The following is a 21,196-nucleotide window of genomic DNA, read 5'->3' as shown; positions in this document are numbered from 1 at the left end:
TGTAGAAAAACAGCCCAGGGCAGGTGTTCACGGCTGATGGGGCAGGGCCAGGGTGATGAAAGAGTGCCCCCTAGTGAGCCTCATCTCCAGCTGCTGAGGTCAGTTCCTCCCAGGGCTCCCCAGGTGAATCTCTTAAGGTGGGACAGGTGTCACCCAGGCCCCTCCAAGAATGAACTAATGGCCCCAGTCATGCTTCTGAGCCTTCCTCCCATTTCAGCCTCTCCTAGGCTTTCACATGGTCTCATACTCGCTCTCACACCTCCACCAAGTATTTCCAAGAAGAATGCTGTCCACAGGGTCAGGCCATCTGGGAACCTCTTCTCTCTTCCTTTTCATTCCAAGTTCCTACCTAGTGTACCTACTTGGGACGGTGGCATATTGGCCATAGCTTCTCTTTGTGAGGTGGTCCTTGGATGGTCAAATATCTGTTAGCTTGGCACAGATGACTTATTTTCTCATTTGTCTCTGAGCTGATCCCTATTTGAAATGCAGTATTTACCTTGCAAGTAAATCACACACACATACACACATGTTTGGGGGAGGGCTTTATTAAAAATTAACAATGTCCCTGCATAGTAAATAGCTCTTTGAACTTACAAAGTTTTCTTGTCCAGGGTCCCCGCCAGCAGATCTGGTAACTGCAAATTCTGTGGTGAGGGGAGGAGCACAGGGCCCAGCCAGGGATGGGAGTCAGCTCTGACTCTCCCAACACCACGGGGGCCTGAGCCCCCCACAGGAAGGGACAGGGAGGGTCAGTGCCCCCAGGGTTCAGGAATGGCACACGGAACTGGGAACTGCGGGGGCCGGTAGGTGAGGAGGCTGTCAGAGGGGGCTTCCTGAAGAAGGCGTTGCCACCAGCACAGATGGACCCGCACAGTGGGAAGGTGGAGGAGGAGGGCCCCAGGGGCAGAGGAGAGAATTCCTTCCAGAGGAGGAACAGCAGCAGCGGCATAAATGGACGTTAGGGAGAGCCCCTGACTGGCCCCCGTGTCGGGGGAAATGAGACCAAAGCAGAGAGAGCAGATAAAGAGAGAAGGGCTCCCAGATCCTGGTGTCCCTCTAGAAAGAGAAGCTGAGTAGCCCAGCAATTATCTGACTTCATCACTTACTCTGTATGTGACGGTGGGCAGGCGATTAACTTCTCTGAGCCTTGGTTTCCTCATTTATATAACAGGGATAGCAGAACTCCCTGGGAGGATGGCTGCGAGGACTTCATGGGATGACTAGGCCAAAAACGGGTCATCGTAAATGCTCTAAGCAAAGGGATACGGATTACCACCTTCTCCAGGAAGAGCTGCACTGAGCGCCTGGCAGAGGCTGATTCACTTGGTTAGGTGGGTCGGACTAACCAGAACATTTTTCAACCCAAATTTACACTTCCTCTAGAGACTGTTCCTAGACAAGCGGGCAAAGGAGTTTGTAAACAATAAAAGCTTAATTCAAAGATTGCCGTCGCGGTGAAACCAGTGCGGCTTAGAGAAAAGGTTCAGGAAAAAGCACTTAGCCTTTCGCGGGAGTTGGGGTGGGGAGCACTGTCCAAGCCAGGCAGACAGAAACACTGCAGCCCTTCCTAGCCCGGTATACACACGCACGCACACACACTCACGCACACCCCACCCTCCCCACCCAGCCCTCTCCTGCAGCAACACTGGGAATCCTCCGGGACACGCGACGGGCATCTCTCGGCATCGACCCGCCCTCGGGGAGGAAGGGGTGAGAGGGCGCAGGGAAGGGGATGGGGACGGAAATGGGCCAAGCTAGATTACTTCGTCCCCAGCGCGCCGAAGGCTAAGCGTTGTGGGGGAAGGCGGGAAGGGGAGGCAGCGCGTCCTGAAGGGCCCTCAGCGGCCCGGGAGCCGAGCTCAGGGGCCGCCCGGCGCCCGGCCAGCAGCGCCGCCTCCCGGGAGGAAGGCGGGGGCCGGGAGGAGGGAGCGGGAGGAGGCGGAGGGCGGAGGAGGGCGGCGCGCTGAGAGGTTATTTGTGGTTCGCTTTGATCCGGAGGGGGAACCTGAAACTCTCACATTCCTTGCATAGCAGCCGCCTCCGGCGCGGGCCGACCCTGGGGCTGCGCGCTGGGGCCCGAACGGCCAGAGCGTCGGCGCCACCGCCGAGTGCGCACCTCTGCCGCGGAGCCGAGCCGAGCCGAGCCGGGCCGGGCCGGGCCGGGTCGTCTGGTCTGACCGCGCCGAGCACCCGCGGGCCGCAGCGGTAAGGAAGGCCGGCCAGGCCTTCGGGGAGCGCGCGGGGCCGGCAGAAACGCGCTCGAGCTGAAGCCGGAGCCCCGGCGCAGCCTAGCCTTTTCTGGAAGCGCGGCCCGGGCAGATGAACGTCCGCGGGGCGCAGCGCGCCCTTTCGTTGTAGCGGCAAAGGAGGGCAAGGGCAGCTCCGGCGGGCGGGCGCCGCGACTGGAGGGGCGGGAGCGGGGACGCTCTTGAAGGTGCACAGGTACCCTGGGGCTGGGGGAGGGGGCGTCCTCTGGGAGAGCGGGATCCATGTTTTGGGTCACGGGTCCGGGAGAGGGGCTCGGAACAGGCCAGCAGGCGCCACTGAAAGTTCAAGTTGCAGGGCCCTGGGGGTTGCTCCGGGTAGGTGGGGATTACAGGTGTTTTTGCCCCCAACTAGCCTAAGAATTCCTCTTTGTCTTCCTTGGAAAATCCTCTCTGGAGCCTCGGACTGGCTCTCACTTAGAAAGAATGCAGCCTGCCGTCCAGCCCGGTGACGTCAGCGCTGGAGCATTTGGAAAACAAAGAGGCCTCGGGAGGGGAGGGTGAGAGGCGGACCCGCGACGCTTAAAGACCTCTTGGCCCACCGGCTACTCTAGCCCTCTCGCTCTGGGCTCGCTGCGGACCAGGGGTTCTAGTGGTCGGCCGGGAGTCCGGATAGGACGGGATCCCGGGCCGGGGTGCGATCTGAATAGAGACCTTCGCTTTGGTTCCTTAGGCGAGCGTGAGCCCCAGCCAAGGCAGGAGATGCGTGCCTGCTAAGAAAGGGGGTTTCAGGAAGTCCAGTGCGCTAGTGCTGCAGAGGTGCACGGTCGGGGGCGGCGGCGCAGGTTTTGGTAAGCGCTCAGCTGAAGGATGTGCATCTGAAGGGCTTGACGGAGACTACTCGGAGAGGCTCCTCGAGGGGTTCGCTGCTCCCAGGCACTGTTGAGGGAGGGGTCTGGAATGGGTCCGGAGAGCTTGCATTCCCTGGTCCTCAGCGGGAGTCAGCCCAGACAGTGATTAACTATTGATTCCTGTTTGTTTTGCTTTTGGTGACTCTGGAATCTTACAGCGCCACGCCTTTTGTGTGTAGGGGAAGGGGGAGGCATGACTGGGTGCCAGGAAGGATGGGTACAGCGGTGTCCTCCATACCCTCAGTTCTGGGCTGCAAGGAGCAAGAATTGGATTGGGAATGGCTGCTCTACCAACTTGCAGCAGGGCATTGGGACTAGTTATGTGGCAGAGGAAAGGCCACATTCTTTCACTCGACGCCACCCCTCAGGACCTGTAGAAGTGTGGGTTTTGTTTGGTTTTCTCTGAATCCAAGTTTTGAGGTTTGTGTTGGAGGAGGCTGTGGAAAGGAAGCCGGGTGAGGTGGGCAGCCTTCCAAGCCATGAGCCATCAGGAGCCCAAGCTCAGAAGGGAACACCTTCCTTAGGAGATGTTATCTCCCTGCACTTAAGGCTCACAGTCCCCAGCCTCCATTCCCAGATCCCCACAACCAGCAGCCTCTCCTAGCTCCCTTTCTCTTCCAGGGGGTGTTACTGTTGTCATAATTGTGAGTGCCCATCCCCTATGTGGCTAGAGGACCATGGGGGGCTTTTTCAAGTAGCAAGTGTGTGTCTGTATTGGGGGTGGGGAAGTGGTAGTCATAAAACCAAAGATTTCTTTTCACTGAATCACCCATGTAACTGGCAGCACACAGACTATGTGACTGACCTACAAACCTTGATGGGTGGCACCTTTTTGCCTCTTCTCACAAAACCATTGTCCTATTGCAGCCTGCCTTCTTTCATCCCTTTTTCAGCATTCCAGGTGCACTTTCTCCTTCCTGTTCACCTTGTAGAGTGACTGCCAAGGTTATCCATTGGCTGAGGGAGGGCTCAGTGGGGACAGGGGTTGTGAATTAACTGTGCCAGCCTGGGGCTAAAGCATGGTTCATTTATTTTAGAGAGTGCTGGGGCTGTTTGCCTAGGGCTCCTACCAGACTGGACTGTTTCTTTACCATCTGCCAATAAACTGGGGCCCTGTCTACACCTGGACTATACAGGTCAGTAGTTAGATCTGAGCGAAGTCTGCCCTGGAGTCTCTCAGGCTTTTTGATGGGGAGCTGACTGCAAGAGGCTTCCTGGTTGATTACCTTCTAGGTTACTGGTGTCTTTAAGCTTTGTAAGTTACCATGAATGTCATTGTAATGGTAATCTTTTGCCAAGGATTTATGTGCATTGCCTCTTTTTCATTCTCAACCCCATGAGGCAAGCATTATTCTTTCCATCTTTCTGATGGAGAAACAGGCTCAGATGTTAGGTCACGTGCCTTAATCAGTAGGTGGCAGCATTGGCAGTTGAACTCGGGCTTGAGTGGCCCTCCATAACCTTGTTCCTTACCATTATTTTACCAGACTTTAATGGAAAGTACCCCTCTTTCCCATGTGCTCCCACTGATGATTCTTCTTTCTCTCCTTCCAGGTGCCTTGGGGGCCAGGTGCTTCTGGCCATTGTCTAGGCAGGTGTGTGTAAGCCAAGGAAGCATGAGGACGCCAGAAGACTCTTCGGGTACAGTTCTGCACCGCCTCATCCAGGAGCAGCTGCGCTATGGCAACCTGACTGAGACGCGCACGTTGCTGGCCATTCAGCAGCAGGCCTTGCGGGGTGGGGCTGGGGCTGGGGGCACAGGGAGCCCCCAGGCCTCCCTGGAGATCTTGGCACCAGAAGACAGTCAGGTGCTACAGCAGGCCACAAGGCAGGAGCCCCAGGGCCAGGAGCACCAGAGCAGTGACACCCATCTGGCAGAGAACACCCTCTACCGGCTGTACCCACAGCCCAGCAAGGGCGAGGAGCTGCCCACTTATGAGGAGGCTAAAGCTCACTCACAGTACTACGCGGCCCAGCAGGCCGGGCCCCGGCCACATGTTGGGGCCCGGGATCCTCGTGGGGCCCCAGGAGGCAATCGGAGGCAAGATGAGGCCCTACGGGAGCTGAGGCACGGGCACGTGCGCTCCCTAAGTGAACGGCTCCTGCAGTTGTCCCTGGAGAGGAATGGTGCCCGGGCCCCCAGCCACATGAGCTCCTCCCACAGCTTCCCTCAGCTGGCCCGAAACCAGCAGGGCCCCCCAGCCAGAGGCCCCCCTGCCGAGGGCTCAGAGCCCCGGGGACCTCCACCTCAATACCCACATGTGATGCTAGCTCATGAGACCACCACTGCGGCCACCAACCCCCGGTACCGTGCCCGTGGCAGCCCGCATTTCCAGCATGCTGAAGTCAGGTAACTGCCCACCTTAGTCCTTCAAGTTCTTGACTTTCTTCCAGGGTAGTGCCCCCATGGTAGTGAACTTCCAGACAAAACCTTGTGTCAGGGCTGGCAAGCCCCAAGGGAAGCTAGGGAGTTGGGGGTGGGGGGCACCTTCTTCCCAAGATAGGGGCCCTAACACCTAGAGCAAAAAGACTTAGCCAAGGTCACATGAGAATTTAGTGGCATCTCTTGTTTTAATTTGGAGATGGATACCACTGTCTGATTAGCTGTATCAGTCAAATGACTAGGGTTCCCAGAGGATATGAGTTACAGGAGGGGGCCAAAGGTTAGGTTTCAGAAAGGACTTGCTATAAGGACAGAGTGCTGGACTGTTTCCATGTTAAGAGGGAAGAATGTGGGACCTCCTTCTCTGGGATTTTTAAGAATAGTAGACAGTTTGCTTTCTGGGATTACTGGAAGGCATCCCTAACTGGAGGCAAGAAGGACCAGGTGGCGCTGCCCTGGCTCTACTGTTCATTCTCTTCTGTGTTTTTCCGAGTGCTCCATGTGGCTGGAGCCTGAAGTGGGAGAGGATTCTGGACTCAGGCAAGCCTTTTTCTGTGGAGGCTCAGGAGAGGCTGCTGGCCTGGGCGCTTGGGGTTTGATTCTGGGTGTAAAGGGAAGGAAGGCTTCAGAGCGTGTGTTGGCTGCGTGAAGAGAATGGATCTTAAGGTGCAAGAATGGAAGCAGGGAAACCAAGGGGAGGCAGAAAGCCCAGATAGTTTGCAGAAATACGGGTTCCTAGAAATGAGGCTCTGCCCCTGGCTTGTCACTTGGCCTAGCTCCTCCTCCTGAGAAGCTGACACACACCCTTCATTTCATACCCCCTGCGTCTCCTCCCATGGGGGTCCAGAAAACCCCATCAGAGGGGCCTGAGGACTTCCAGCTCCCTTCCTCTGGAGGCTCAAGGTCAAAATCTGTTTCTCTTCATTGCCTGCAAAGTCTTCATTTAGTCACCCACTTTCCCACTGCTTGGCCTTGCCTGGGAAAGACGCCTTCCCTTGCTCTGGAGAAATGAGTGATGTGGGTTTTCTCCCAACTCCACCTCCCAGGCCCCCACCTTATCTCCCTCCTCAGAGCATGGTCAGGGAGAGTTTCGGAAGCTGAGTCGTGGTTTTTCTTCTTTTGGACCAGCCTTATTGAACTATGTCAGGAAAAGATAGTATCGGGAAAGGAAGTAGGCTGTTTGCAGGAGAACAAAAAAGAGAGTGGGGGGAGGGGAAGCACCAGGGGAGCAAGTGTGAAGGGAAAGGAGACTGTTCTTTCTTGGAGCTAAGTCATCCCCAAAGAATGCCAGTTGTCTGCCTGGAGCGAGGAAGACCGATCAAGGTCTGTGAAGCAGCCCCGAGAATGCCACGCTTAGCAGTGCAGGGGGAGCTGGGCCCTCCAGGGGCGCCCCTGCCCAGCTCTCACTGGAAGCTCTGCCTTAGACAGTAAGACAAATACAGCCGCCAGCTTCTCTGCTTGGCTAATCAGATGAGGACTGGTCACCGGGAACTGCGGAGAGGGACTTCCCTTCTGGCTGGGGGCCTTGAGAAGAGCAGGACAGTGTAGGCTGCAGGGAGAGGGCTGGGGGTGAGGGTGAGGGTGGGTGTGGGTGTGGGGGCTGAGGTAATGGACCCAGAAGTAGAATTAAATTTTCATGGAGCTCTTGGGACTTGGAAAGTTCCTGGTGAAACTGAGGCAGTCTGTTCTTACCATACTTGGAGTCGCAAGACCCCAGAAAGGCTTTGTAACCCCTCCGTGCCCCTTGCTCTTGGCTCCCTTCTGCCACACGGGGCCCTGGGGGTGATGGCACACCACTGCAGGAGCCCATAGAACATTGTGCCTAAACTCAGGCTGTTGCAGTAGTTCAGAGTCGGTCCCTCTGCCCAAGAAAAGCCAGTGTTTGGGTCACATTTAGCCTTCAAACAAAGAGTAAGCTGTGGTCACCAGTAGGAGGGTGGAGGGTGGGCTGCCATTATGGGAGCTCCTGCTGTAGGCCCAGCACTGCCAGACCTCGTGGAGCCCTGGTGAGCCCCACAAGGCTGGAGACAGTCTCACAATTGAGCAGAGGCATGGTGGCACCTTAGGGATTTGGGTGCCTGTTTTATCAGACTCTGCAGGTCAGACTCTTACCCTGACATATGTCTCATGGCTGTAACCTTAGCCGCAGTCTTCTAAAAATGTTTCTGTGAGGGGTAACGGGACCTGAAATAGGAGGGAGAAGACATAAGTCTGCTGCCCTGGCAGGCGCTAGCATGAGGCCCGAAACTGGAGGCTCCTAATAGACACGGGTGGCTGCTGGGACCCAGCCCCCAAGTGGCCCAGGGGCCTGGAAGGCTGTGGGCTCAGTCATGATTAACATGGCCTCCAGACGCAAAAGAACCTTCTGTTCTTTAGAAGGGTCAAGTGTGCATTTTATAAGATGTCTTATTTAAGCACCCAGTGCTTAGGGATCCAGGACTACTCAGGGTGATGACCCAGGCCGTGGCCACAGTGGGGCTGAGCATGAAACAAGCATCCTGATGTTAGTCCTCTCTAGCCCTGCTCCCTGGCCCTTGAGGGTCCTGGGCAAACACCATGTGGAAGAGGCTTTCCTCACCGGTTGCTACCTAATGCTGTGGGGAGGATAAGCCCAGGAGGGCTGGGCTGACTCCAGGCTGCTCTGGGGTGGGGGCCATGGCATCTGTGCCATCTCTGAGCACCACCTTCTGTTCCCCAGGATTCTGCAGGCCCAGGTGCCCCCTGTGTTCCTCCAGCAGCAGCAGTACCAGTATATGCAGCAGCCCCAGGAGCCCCCGCTGGCCCCACACCCAGCCGCTCTCAGCCACGGCTCCCTAAGCTCCCTCAGTCCTCCTGGGATGGAGGGGCCAGCAAACACCCAGGCCTCCTCAGCCACCTCAGGCAGTGCCCAGCTGGCCCAGATGGAGACTGTGCTGAGGGAGAATGCCAGGCTGCAGAGGGACAATGAGAGGCTGCAGCGGGAGCTGGAAAGCTCAGCAGAGAAGGCTGGCCGCATTGAGAAGGTAGGCCTTGCGGGGGCCTCAGAGGGACATGGGGAGGGAGGGACCCCAAGAGGCCAACTGGGGAGCAGGCAGAGGAGTGTGGCAGCTTGTCTTGCGGGGCTTCTGGCCCATCCCTGTGCCCCCAGCCCCCTCATCCCTCATGCACCCTCCCTTGCTGACTCCAGACAGCTGAGTAGTAGCCACAAGGCGGGAGGAGCTGGCTTAGAGCATGAGCAGTTGCTGGCAAGTGGTGAGTAGAAAGAGCTCATTCACCAGCTCCTTGCACACTTGCACCCTTCCCTGCTCACAGCCCCTCCTGCGGACACCTCCCACAGAGGGCTCTTTGTGTCCCCCACACAACAGCAAGTCTGTTCTAGACCAGCCCTGGCCAAAGAGAAAGCCCCTCCCCTTGGAAAAAACGAGCAACTTATTGGAATCACGGGCCAGCTAGGAGCACGTGGGGAATCTGCCAGCAGCCAAGTGGGAGGGGCAGCCACCCCAGGCAGGCCCCCTGCAGCGCATGGTGATGGCCAGGGGGAGACACTCCTTAGGCTGGGGCCGGTGCCCTGATCTTCCATCAGGGTTTACCAGCTGTGCGTTCAGCTTTAGCAGGTGGCCTTAGGCTTCCCGTGACTGTCCAGTCACAGCCCCCGATAGGTCAGTGATTGGTCAAAGCTCCAGAACATGGCTGGAGTCTTTCTGTGCCCACTCCTGGCCCATTGTGCTAAAATTTCTCAGTAGGAGCCAGACAAAAGTAAAATGGTTCTTTCTGGCCATTGGGCCCAGAAAAGCCATGTTTAGTCACCTTGGAGGCAGTCACTTCCAGAGTACCTGGCTCTGGGTTCACTTAGCATTCGGACCTCAGCACTATGGACAGGACCCGTGCTCGCTGGTTCCAGTGGCAGCCTGGTCCACCTCCAGAAGCTCCCGGCTCCTGACCCTCCTGCTGTGGCCCCCTGGATATTCTCACCCTCTCGTCTCTCACCTGTGCTGGTGGAGAGAGGCAGACCAGCCTGGGCCCATAGCGGGGGGCCTTGAAGCGACACCCTCCGTGGAAGCTCTTGCCTTCCTTCAGCTCTGCTCTCTGCCTCTTGCAGTTGGAAAGTGAAATCCAGCGGCTCTCTGAAGCCCATGAGAGCCTGACGAGAGCCTCTTCCAAGCGGGAGGCCTTGGAAAAGACCATGCGGAACAAGATGGACAGTGAAATGAGAAGGCTGCAGGACTTCAACCGGGATCTTAGAGGTGAGAACAGGTCTCCCAGGTGGAGGGGCAGGGAGGACCTGTGAAAGGCTTGATTCCTGTGTTAAACATCTCTGTCTCTGCAAAACTAAGTGTAAACTGACTGAAAGGGAACCAGGCTAAGGCTGAGGCCACCTCAACAGAGAGACGCTTGTCTGTGTTCTAGACCCTGGATCCCCTCGCGGAGCTCTGACTCTGTGTAGCTCAAGATGCTCCCTCCTCATCAGGCCTTGAGCTGACATGGGGGCTTCCCTATGAACCCATCCCGTAGAGATAGGACCCCAGGGGACACCTGGGGAGACAGCTTCATCGGATACACACACATCTGTTAAAACATCTTTCTTTCATTTGAAACAGAGAGATTGGAATCTGCAAACCGCCGCCTGGCAAGCAAGACACAGGAGGCCCAGGCAGGCAGTCAGGACATGGTGGCCAAGCTGCTTGCTCAGAGTGAGTAGGAGGTCCCCTCAGAAGCCTGGCTGGATGTGTGGGTGGTGGGGCCACAGCAGCCCCTGTGGGCAGGGAGGATGGGCCCTCCTCTGCAAAGCAATGCTTTGAGCACAGGTTTACAGAATGCATACTAGGTGCCAGCACTGGGAAAGAGTGGCTTCCGAAGGAGGGTAACATCTGGTTCTGTATTTACTGGGGAGGCCAGTGGCCATAGGAGGGACAGCTGGGGAGCAGTAGTTTGCTGAGCTGAGTGCCGACCATCAGTGTAGTGTTCTGCAGAATCAGAGATGCAGTGGGCAGTAGGGGAGGCCAGATAGCCTGGAGACAGGTGGAGTGAAAGAGGAGGGACAGTCTGAGTTTCAAGCAGCAGAGGTTTGGGGTGCCCTGTGAGAATGTGAGAAACCAGGGAGCATGCTGGAACTGGGCCATAACAAGACAGCCAAGTAGAGGTACCTGCAGGTAGCCAAAAATGGGTTCCTGGAGCTTAACCAAAAGGGGCAATCTAAAGGAGTTTGAGAGGCAGCCTTAAAGGGGGTGGTCCAAGGCATCTTGAAGAGTGAATGTGTTCATGATTGACTAGGCCATTCAGGCATTCATCTGTTCATTAGCAGGACCCAGCTAAGCACCTAGCAGGTGTTAGGCAGAGGGTGGGAGCAGGCCCAGGAAGGTGCCGTGGCAGGGAGGACAAGAGAGAGGGGTGAGCTTGAAGAAGGAGCAGGGTCTCCTAACGACAAATTTAAGAGAACAAGGGTATCTTTGGCCCTGGCGACTAGTGACTAGGAGGTCCGCAGTGGCCTGAGGGAAAGGTTCTGTGGAGATGGCAGGGTTGGAGAGCCAGCCATGCACCAGATAGGGGTGCATGGAGTGAGGGAGACAAAGGAAACCCTGGGCTCGGCGGCAGGAAGAAGCCCCTGAAATCAGAAGAGACACGGGCAGTTACTTATTAGGGTCTTACTGTATGCTCCTACTGTGTACTGTGGTGATGTTCTGGGATGGCTGGTGTCTGGGTGAGGGTGGCTTGGAGGAAGGAGGAAGCCATCAAAAAGCCTGCTGTGAGAGGCCTGCATAGTAGAGGGTGTCCAGAAGAGAAACAGCAGCTTGAGGACTGAGCCCTGGCTGGCAGCACTTCCTTCCTCCTCAAGAGCAGCTCAGAGCCTGGACAGAGCTGCTCAGGGCAGTGAGTGGGGGGGAGAACAGCACAGAAGGGGGTTGAGGTGGGGGGCGGGTTGGGCAGGAGGTAGGCTATGCAGGCTAGGCTGTACTGGTTGAGCAGAGGGAGGTGGCAATGGCTTGGGATTTCTGGGAGGGAGGTGTTGGTGGGGAGGGAGAAAACGGAGGGGGTTGCTCTTGAGGTTGCTCTTGGGAGTCTGGGTAGGATGGGTAGCTGGAAGGAGCCAGAATGGGGGTGTCCTGTAGGAGAGGGCAGGCTTTCGGGGCCTGGCTTAGCCAAATAAAGGAAGTCATGGGGCGGGTTTCTGGGAGCCAGCAGAGGAGGGGCAAAGGGGTTGGCTGGCCTGAAGGCATTTCCACTCCCTGGGGAGAGAGAGCCAGGCTGTTCTTGGCTCCTCGCTGGAGCCATTTATCTCGCAGCCGCGGGTGACCTGGATGCCTGGCATTCCAGAGCCGCCTGGCTGTTCCACTCGCAGCCCACCCCCCACTGCTCCCTCCCGTGTGAGCAGCCTGGGGGCGAGGGGAGGAGAAAGACTGGGACAAACGGAGACTGGGACCCGCGGTGGGGGGCTTTGCTTTGAAATGTACATCTCCGTTCTCCCTCCAGCGCTTGCCTCGCTTTCCTGCCCACCGAGGGCCCCTTCCTGGCTCCCGGCACCCCCCGTCCCCACCCAGGAGCTCCCCTCCCCCAATGGACTGGTCCGTGGCTCCATCCTGGTGCCTGGGGTTGGCCGGTGCACCAGGCCTCAGGCCTCCCAGCCCCTGTTCCAGACATAAAGGCTGTGCAAGGCGGCAGGAAGCTGCTGGAAGCAGAGGGTGTGTCCCCGATTCCCTCCTCAAACGAGGAAAGCTAAGCAGCTCTTCCCTGCTCCTTAATAGCCATGGGGAAACAGAATTCTCAGGGAAAGTGCCCACCTCCCCTTTTCCCAGGGTTAGTCAACACCAGCTGGGAAGTGTGATTATTATCCCACTGCCATCTGCTTTCCTTCTAGGCAAGCCGTATAGACTCCTGCCTGACCTCTCTGCTCAGGCCCTGCCCTCCCTGGGGAGCTGGCCTAGCGTCCAGAGGCCTCCTTCTCCCGGCTCTGTTCTTCTTGGACAGTTTCTTTTCACCTGATCCCCAGGTTCTGGGGCTATAGGACTAGGACAGTCATGTTCAGCCTGGGGTGGGATGCAGGTTCCTAAATACCCTGTCAGCTATAGGGCTCTGAACCAACACAGGAGGGGCCATGTCTCCAGGTCCAGAGTCCCAGGCTGCCCTTCCTGCCTGCCCCCTCTACCCGTCTCACTAGGTGGTAAGCCAGCCCAGGAAGCACGGCTCAATTTCAGTATTATTGTGCTTCCGCATCTTTTCCCTTCACACCAAGGAATGAGACCAGCGTGGGCCCAGCCGTCAAAAATCCAGAGTGAGCCAGAGCCGACCTGGGTCACTTGTGTCCCTGCTTCTGCCCCATGACCCTGAATAAATGAATTCTCCCTTCTGCCTGCCCAGTCCCCAAGCCTTCAGTCTTCTGTTCCAGAACCCGCACTGTCCTATTTGATAGATTCTTTGCCACATGTGGCCCAAAGATAAAAATTAATTAAAATTAAAGAAAATGCAATATTAGCTTTCTCCCTTACACTAGTGCTCAATAGCCCTGTGTGCCTAGTGGTTGCTGCCCTGGTTGGCACAGTACAGAGCAACCCCCTGACAGCAGGAGATCCTGTGGTGCTGCAATAGTACTTGTGGAGAGATGGTGCATTTGCGTTCCGCAGGCAGCCCCGAGCCCCTGCCCCTTTGCCCTCCGGCAAAGCCGGCACCCTGGGACTTCCAGGGGTTGGGGGGTGAATGGGAGGTGAATAAGCCTAGAGCATCGCTGGAGGACTTGCTGGTCTGGCCCAGGCTTTACTTGGCCTGGCTATATGGAGAGAGAGTCTAGCAGAGTTCTCCTGAGCAGTCAACAAGATTTTTTAAAAGTCAGGATAGCTGAAACTGCAGGCAAAGTCTTTGGACTGTAGTCATTTTCATTGTGTTACAAAGTTTGCATTTCTTTGAAAAAACAGGTTACCCACATCTCAGTGGTATCCACAGACCATGGAAGGAGATGTAGCACTAAACTGGGGGCCCTGGGTCTACAGAATGAGCGCTTTAGGAGGGCCCCACAACATAGCCAGAGGCATCCTGGTCCTTTGGAGCCAGGCTGACTTGGGTTCCCATTTTGACAGCACCATTCACCTCCTGTATTTCCACCCCTGTAAGCTGGGGGTCACAGATCCTACCTGGAGTAGCTGTATTGGAGGCTGCAGTGGAGTAAGCTGTGTAAGTGCCTGGCTCATGGTGCAGCAAATGGTGGTTTCTTCCCTGTACTGGCACTCTCCCACTTGAGTGATGACCATGTCATGGTCCACCTAAGACTTCTATCTGTAAACAGGCATCGCAGTTCTATCTGACCAGTGTCTGCTGTCACCATGGGGCTTAAGGGAAATTGTGAATGTATTTTGGAAATGGTGACAAGTGCATAGTGTTTGGGCCTGTCCTGTGGCAAGTCATGTTCCAGCAGAGAGAGAGTGTAGCCCAGTTATGACTGCAAGAGCCCCGATCTGGCACTGCCATTTACTTGTGACTTAACCTAAGCCTCAGTTTCCTTGTCCATGTAATGGGTTAATAAGGGCATCTAACTCCTAAGGTTGTTGAGAGGGTAATTGCAATCATGCTTATCCAATGGATAGCATAGGGCCAGCACGTGAGGGGTGCTTGGGGGAGTCAGCAAGGGTGGGTGCAGTCACTGACCTAGCCCGTCTCCCTGCAGGCTATGAGCATCAGCAGGAGCAGGAGAAGCTGGAGCGGGAGATGGCGCTGCTGCGCGGCGCCATCGAGGATCAGCGGCGGCGTGCCGAGCTGCTGGAGCAGGCTCTGAGCAATGCACAGGGCCGGGCGGCCCGAGCCGAGGAGGAGCTGCGCAAGAAGCAGGCCTACGTAGAGAAGGTGGAGCGGCTGCAGCAGGCACTTGGGCAGCTGCAGGCTGCGTGCGAGAAGCGTGAGCAGCTGGAGCTACGTCTGCGGACGCGCCTGGAACAGGAACTCAAGGCTCTGCGTGCGCAGCAGGTGAACTGGGAAGACCTGTGGAGGTGTCAGAGCTAGGGTGGTATCTGAGGGGGCCTGTTCTGCAGCCCCTGGGAGCTCCTGCACTGATCCAGGCCGAGGCCCTCTGGGAAAGCAGGAGTGAGCCCTCGCCCAGCCTTGCCGCAAGGCCCCTCCCCAACCACCAGACTTAGCAGAGACTTTACCACTTGGTCATATGCCGACCTTAGGGATGCAAGACTTGGGCTTCTGGCCTCAGCAGCAGGGAGGGTTGGTGTGCCGCCCTTAGTCTCTAGAGAAAGTAGCCAAGGAACCTTGATGTAAAAGACTAGCCAGCTCATGTCTCCCCAAGATCAAGAGGGAAGATAGCCACCCAGATCCTGAGTCCTCATCCTCACTTTGAATTTGTAAATAACTGGTGTTTACAAAGCTGATGGAGGTCTATCTCCCTCCCAACCTTACCCTTCCCGAGGCAAGGGGAGCAAACCTTTGGTATCACCTAGTTCTGTCCTAGTTAGCACCACTGTCACTGTAATTATTAAGAGCACAGCACCCCTTTCCCAGTTCGGAGGAGAATTTCTATGGTCACACCTATGCAACAGTAGAACTGGTCTTCCCCCACCCTTAGCTGTGCTGCCTCCTCTGCCTCTGGGTGGAAGAAGCACGGTGGGAGTGCGTCCTGTGAATGGCTGAACAAGCACACGTATGAGTGAGAGGCCTCGTGGATGGGCAAGGACTGGCGGCCCCCACTGCCCGGCCTCCTCCCTTGCCCACAGTGCTCCTTTCTCCGTAGAGACAGGCAGGCACCCCCAGTGGTGGCAGCGCTGGGCACCCGGAACTCAGTGCCTTGCGGCTCTCAGAGCAACTGCGGGAGAAGGAGGAGCAGATCCTGGCGCTGGAGGCCGATATGACCAAGTGGGAGCAGAAGTATTTGGAGGAACGTGCCATGAGGCAGTTTGCCATGGATGCAGCTGCCACAGCCGCCGCCCAGCGCGACACCACTCTCATCCGACACTCCCCGCAGCCCTCACCCAGCAGCAGCTTCAACGAGGGCCTGCTCTCCGGCGGCCACAGGCATCAGGAGATGGAAAGCAGGTTGGTCACTGCAGGCCAGAGCAGGGCATCTGAGGTGGGGGTGGAGGGTGGCAGTGTCCAGTTCCTGCCATGTCCTTAGTCCCTGACAAAGGGACTAAAATAAAAATAAAAATTCCCTCTCTCCAGGAGGCTCAGCAGGCCCTCCTGCTTCGGAGCTGACCCCTGTGTGGGGTTCCCTCAGCCTCTTTCCCAGAGATACCAACTGCATCCTTGGTCTGCCCAGGAGACCCTGGCTGGGGAGGTGTCGGATTCCATCCAAGGCTTTGGGCCTCTACCTGCTCCCGACTCTCGCGTAAATCAGAGAGCAGGACTTTCTAACTGAGTCCACACCATGTACCACCCCAGAGGGCATGTGGAGTGGGTCCCCTGGTTTGAGGTGGCTAGTATTTTCTCCCCCAAAATAATCACAGAGGCCCGCAGGATTTCCACTTGAACTGTGTCTGACTTGTCTGACTCAGAAGCTCAAGCACATGGACGGAGCCTGTGTGAATGTCAGCAGGTGTGAGGGTTGCCTGACAGAATGGGCCATTGCTGTCCTCAGATGATCCAGAGCCCACCCCTGGTGACCTGCCTTTGCTGGTGTAAGAAGGGCCCAGCGCCTCAAGCAATGGCAGTTCTCAGTGCATCAGAAATTCCTGAGCTGTGATGACATTTCTGATGGCCCCCTCCTGGTCCCTGCTGCAAGGGCAAGAATGCTCCAGGGAGGGCTTACCCTCCAGCTTTTATGAGGCAGGAAGGGTGGAGGCCACTGGGTCTGGGGTCTGATGATGGAGCATGGCTTCTCGCCCCTCAGATTAAAGGTGCTTCACGCGCAGATCCTGGAGAAGGATGCAGTGATCAAGGTCCTGCAGCAGCGCTCCAGGAAAGACCCCAGCAAGGCCACGCCAGGCTCCCTGAGGCCTGCCAAGTCTGTGCCATCCGTCTTCGTGGCTGCGGCGGCAGGGACCCAGGGCTGGCAAGGGCTCTCTAGCGAGCGGCAAGTGGACGCCATTGCCCGGCTGGCTACAGGTGAGAGGAGGCTGGTGGGTACAGGGGGTAGGTTGCTCTTAGGCCTTTCCTCCCAGAGCTGAGGCTTAGAGGGGCCGGGACTTCTTGACCCCTGCCCAGGGGAGCTGGCTTGTGCTCCAGCTCCAGTGCCCTGCAGCCCACAGCTGCCCCGCCAGTGTGAGGAGGCACCCTCGTAGCCCCCATCTCTGTAAATTCCATTACCCTCTGTCCTTGCCGCTTCAACATTTAAGTAAAAAATAGAGCTTCCTCTGCAGATGTACTTTCTAGGCAAGCCCTCCCACTGTACCTTCTAGGCGGAGGCCATAGAAATCAGAGTCGGCTGGTTTTAAGATTTAATCTACAAAGAAGGATTCTACCACTTGAAACGTTTAGAAACCAATCCAACCTGATAGTTGTTCTCATTTGGAAACAGGAGCATTTAGTCTTAATCAAAGTTCTTGCAAATTAAGAGTCACCTGCACCACCTCGCACCCCCAACAGACAGAGTTAGCTTGGGTGTTTGTCACGGTGGTGGTGGGGCTACACCTTGTGGATTAGGCAGTTAACTACTGACCTCCTGCCTTTTCAGCAGACAGGGCCCCCACAGAGGAGCCAGTGGCGGAAGCTCCCCTCCCTGCCCACGCCAAACACGGGAGCCGAGATGGGAGCACCCAGACCGACGGGCCCCCAGACAGCGCCCCCGCCTGCCTGGGGCTGGAGCCCAACAGCCTTCTGGGGTGCAGCAGTGGCCAGAAAACAGCCTTGCCAGGTAAGTGCCCGTTCCCCTGATGGTAATGTGCCTGGCGGGTCTGAGGGTGTGTGGGGGGGTGACCTTCAGCACCAGGCTCTTCCTTCCCAGAGTGCTTCTGCTCCATGCCTGTGCTCCGCGGGGAGCCCCTCCTGGGGCCTCGCTGGGCGTGTGGCCCACCTCAGTATGAATGTGAGGGCTGGTGGGATGCATGAATAAGGGAATTGAAAGCCCTTAGAGCCCTTTTTACAAGCAGATACAGAGTTCAAGAAGAAAGCCACCCCCTGGGAGGCACTTTATCCTCTGTATGTCTTCCTTACTTATTTAATTGCCAATCTAAATATCTAAGATAATGAGCTTGGCAAGTTATCCCGGATGGCACTCTCAAGTTAGAAGACTGTTTAAGAAGAGTCAGGGAAGAAGAAATTTGAGAAGATGCCATTTAATTTTTGCTCCCCTTTCAACATTAGCCTTGCCTATCTGCCTGTGCCTCACCGGCTCAGAAAACCACAGGCATGAAAAGAATGTGCAGCCTCTCTCCCTCGGGTCTCCCCACCCTCCCAGCCCCTCGGCCAGGTCAGAGTTAGAAACAAATGTCCTCCACAATGGAGGGTGGCCTTCGGGGCGCAGAGCCGAGAGGGAGACAGCACTGTGCTTGCAAGGCCAGGTTATGGGAGCCGGGGGACCTGGGCAGCCGGGGGACCTGGGCAGCCGAGGGACCTGGGCAGCCGAGGGGAGAAAGTTAGTGAAGAAAGAGCCTATCTTAAAAATATGCCAGGATGTAGAGAGCAGTCTGCTAACCCAGACTGGCATATGCTGTGCTCCTGGCTCTCTCCAGATTCCGTCGCTACGTCCAGAGTCCAGGACTTGTCAGACATGGTGGAGATACTGATCTGAAGGAGGAGGTGCCCTGGGGACTCCAAATCATGCCCTGCTCTCCTCTGCCCTGCGCCCCTCTGCCCTGCGCCCCTCTCGGCCATTGCAGCGGCGCTCTCCAACTGTGGCTTCCCCGGTGTCCCCAGCTGGGCACTCCTGACCATGTGGCCCCAGCAGCTGAGGACGGCTGCTGCTGGGGAGAGAGCGGTGGGGAGAGCACCCGCACCCAGGGGACCCTGCTTCTCGGCCTCACGTTCCCCTGTGCCCATGCAGACTGGGGAGTCCCCGTCTGCCAGCTGCCCACAGCTTATTGCTGGGCCAGCAACGGAAAACTCAGAAGGGAACTGAGCCCCCTCTGGGCCCCCAGGTGCCATTAAGGCTGGGAAGGAGGGGGTATATTGGTTTGCGGGCTGATTTGCAAGGTGGGCTGCCAGTGAACACCAAGGGGGCTGGTTCGGTAATCAAGTGAGCCACGTTGCTTCCCCCTGGCTATGTGTGCCCCCTCCAACCTCATCCCCCACCAGCTCCTCAGTGCTTCCTTGGGATCACTAAGACTTGCATCTTCCGGGGACTATTGAAGGCGTTAGCGCTGCAGAAGCCTTGCCGCCTCACTTGGAGTGGCTAGGGACCCTGTAAGTGGACTGGAATGCACTGTGCAGCTTGCGTATAATGCCCTTCCTGGTGGAACAAGATCAGAGCGGCTGCTTCAGATTTGTCCCCACATTCTACGCTCCCATCCCTGCAGTCATGGTTCCTGTAACTTCTGACCAACCTCCCAGTTCTCTGTCCTTCTCAAGTTCATGGCCTATGGATTCTGATACAGGTTGATCAACAGAACATTGGCTGTCTCCCTCTGTCCTGAGCCCTATCTTAAATGCCCATGGGACTCCCTTCCCCATCACCAGCCTCCTGAAATGGCTCCACAGCTCCTGTCCCTGGGACATCCTGTTAGTTTGTTTATGAACCCTGAGCCAGATGAAATGAGCCAGCGCGTGCAGACACCTGCCATGGTGGGCTCCGCAGCGCCGCTTCTCCTGAAGGAAACTGGAGAGGTTGCCTTGTTCTCGTCAGAGTCTTTGTTCCCACCTGGAGAGACTGGGAGAGGTATGTGGCCAGCAAGCTACAAGATGTGACTCTCAGTCCTCTGAAGAATGGAGCCCACATCCCAGAACGGCACCCACAAGGCTGGCCCCTCAAGCTACCCGTGCCCAGCGCCCTGAAAGGGCCAGTGCTCTGGAATTAGAACAAAACATCCCCATGGCAGCTTGCCAGCCACAGTGACTGACTTCTGGTCTTTACAAGTCCCCCAACTCAGCCCCAGGAGCGATCGGTGGCTGTTAGCAGTTTGTCTTGACTGTTTTCAGTTCTCCTTGAATCTTTGTTTTTGCCTTTACTGTTTTTAGGTTCTGTATGTGTTATTTTATTTCCATGGTTCCTCAAGTTTCCTTTTTAAACATTTGCATTTGCTGGACAATTGCATATTTTTTTAAAACCCCCCTCCCACCATCCTTCTTGAAAGCTGAAAAATACATTAAGTTCATGTGCATTGTTTACAAAGAAATAAAAAGAGAGGAAAAAAAGGCAAAAAAAATCATGAAAGAAAAAAAACAACTTAATATATTTTGGATTAATATTTGGTTATTTCTTTTAAAGTATTTTTTGTGCTGTGAACATTTTCTGCCAAAGACCATGATGTGTGTCCGTATGTTTAAGTTATCATAAATATTTAAAATGTAAACATGGCTGTTTTGTTATGCCACCCTGTACCAGGACTGCTGCTGCATTCCGCTGGGTATAACAGTATTTTAATAAAAAATAAATAATGAAAAGTGGTGTCTTTGCACAGGGGAGAGACTGAGCTGAGAGGGAACAGGGGTGAGGATTTTCAGGGGCCATCCATGTCATAGTCCCTGAGCACTCTCAGCACGGAATTGTGCTCCCCACCCCTACCCCATGCCTCTGCCTGCCTTGGTTCTCAAACGTTGGCCAGAGCACATTCATAACCAGCCAGCTCTGGATCACTGTCAGCTTTTAGATGTGAGCAGGACAGGGTGCCATTTTCCACTGTGGGGTACCAGTGGGCAGAGCAGATCCATCCTTACAAGACTAGGATGTTCCACAGTATAAACCCTTCAAGGATCCAGGACAAGTCCTGAGAATTTTGTGAGGCTAACGAAGGAGAGAGTTGGAATGAGCACATGGTTTGCTTTCCACTTTTACAGAGAACATTTCCCCCAGGCTGGGAAGGTCTGGCAGGTGGGCAGCTTCCCCAGCTGGCTTTGAACTAACTGGGTTATGTTGCTTTGGCCACATGCTGTGGTTGCTCCGCAACGGGTGGGTGTCCAGAGGTGGCTTCATCCTTCCCCCACTCCTAGCTCCCCATCTCTCTCCTGCCCAGCACAGGGAGTCCTCTCTGGGACCACCTAAGTGATGGGGCACCATGCTTGCCCTCTGCCTGGACAGGGACCGAGGGTGTTCATACATGTGCCATGCTTTGGGGCACTGCCCGCTCCACTTGCTGTGGCCTCACCACTCTTGCCCCATGCACAGGAAAGCATATCAGTCCAGTCCATTAAAGGAAACCATTCTCAATCTCAGGTCATCTCATATCAGAAAGAAAGTACCTGCCTCCACGGGCTGCTCGGCACGCCGAGGTGCCCAACCGGATGTGGGCTGGCAGGCAGAAGCTGATCACAAGGCAGCGGGCAGCCAGACAGGCTGAGGGCACCTGATGGGAGGGGTTGCCCCCACTGCTGTGGGTGAAGTACCTTCAGGGCAGGCATAGGGACTTGGCAGCCATGTTGATGGGTAACTAAGTGGGATCCGAGAAAACACCCTTCTGAGCTGGCCTCCTGCCCCCACAAGAAAAAGTCAAGCTGGTGGATGAATTTTTTGGCAGCTTGGCAGGTGGTGATGGGCCCCAGCAGATGGGGACTCTATGCAGGATGTACCACCCAGCACCACACAGAGGCGGCAAACCCAATGGGGCCACCCCGCCCCAGCCCCCTCCAGCCTGAGCCCACCCGACCTGGGCAGCATCGATGCCCAGCTCCCTCCTACCAGTTCTGCATTGGGATTTGCTGGGTGG

General features: G+C 56.2%; 1 protein-coding gene across 5 annotated transcripts; it reads left to right on the top strand.

Moving 5' to 3' along the window:
* The first annotated feature begins 933 nt into the window (after positions 1-933).
* Positions 934-19,937, top strand: AMOTL2 (angiomotin like 2). Of its 5 annotated transcripts, none has more exons than XM_036920755.2 (10): positions 934-1,334; positions 4,673-5,468; positions 8,200-8,503; positions 9,580-9,724; positions 10,079-10,171; positions 14,131-14,426; positions 15,196-15,497; positions 16,291-16,505; positions 17,074-17,253; positions 18,071-19,937. In XM_036920755.2, the coding sequence occupies exons 2-10, from the start codon at positions 4,735-4,737 to the stop codon at positions 18,127-18,129; spliced, it is 2,328 nt and encodes a 775-aa protein (XP_036776650.2). In that variant the 5' UTR covers positions 934-1,334; positions 4,673-4,734; the 3' UTR covers positions 18,130-19,937. The 5 variants fall into 5 exon arrangements, with proteins under 5 accessions (XP_036776650.2, XP_036776652.2, XP_036776649.2 ...); XM_036920757.2 differs by lacking the exon at positions 934-1,334 and adding an exon at positions 1,969-2,208 and having other exon boundaries at positions 17,077-17,253; XM_036920754.2 differs by lacking the exon at positions 934-1,334 and adding an exon at positions 1,969-2,208.
* The last annotated feature ends 1,259 nt before the right edge of the window (positions 19,938-21,196 follow it).

The sequence above is a fragment of the Manis pentadactyla genome, chromosome 1 (genome assembly GCF_030020395.1).
Source record: "Manis pentadactyla isolate mManPen7 chromosome 1, mManPen7.hap1, whole genome shotgun sequence".
Lineage (NCBI taxonomy): Eukaryota > Metazoa > Chordata > Mammalia > Pholidota > Manidae > Manis > Manis pentadactyla.
The sequence above is the reverse complement of the archived record's forward strand: the minus strand, read 5'-3'. Positions and strand labels throughout refer to the sequence as shown.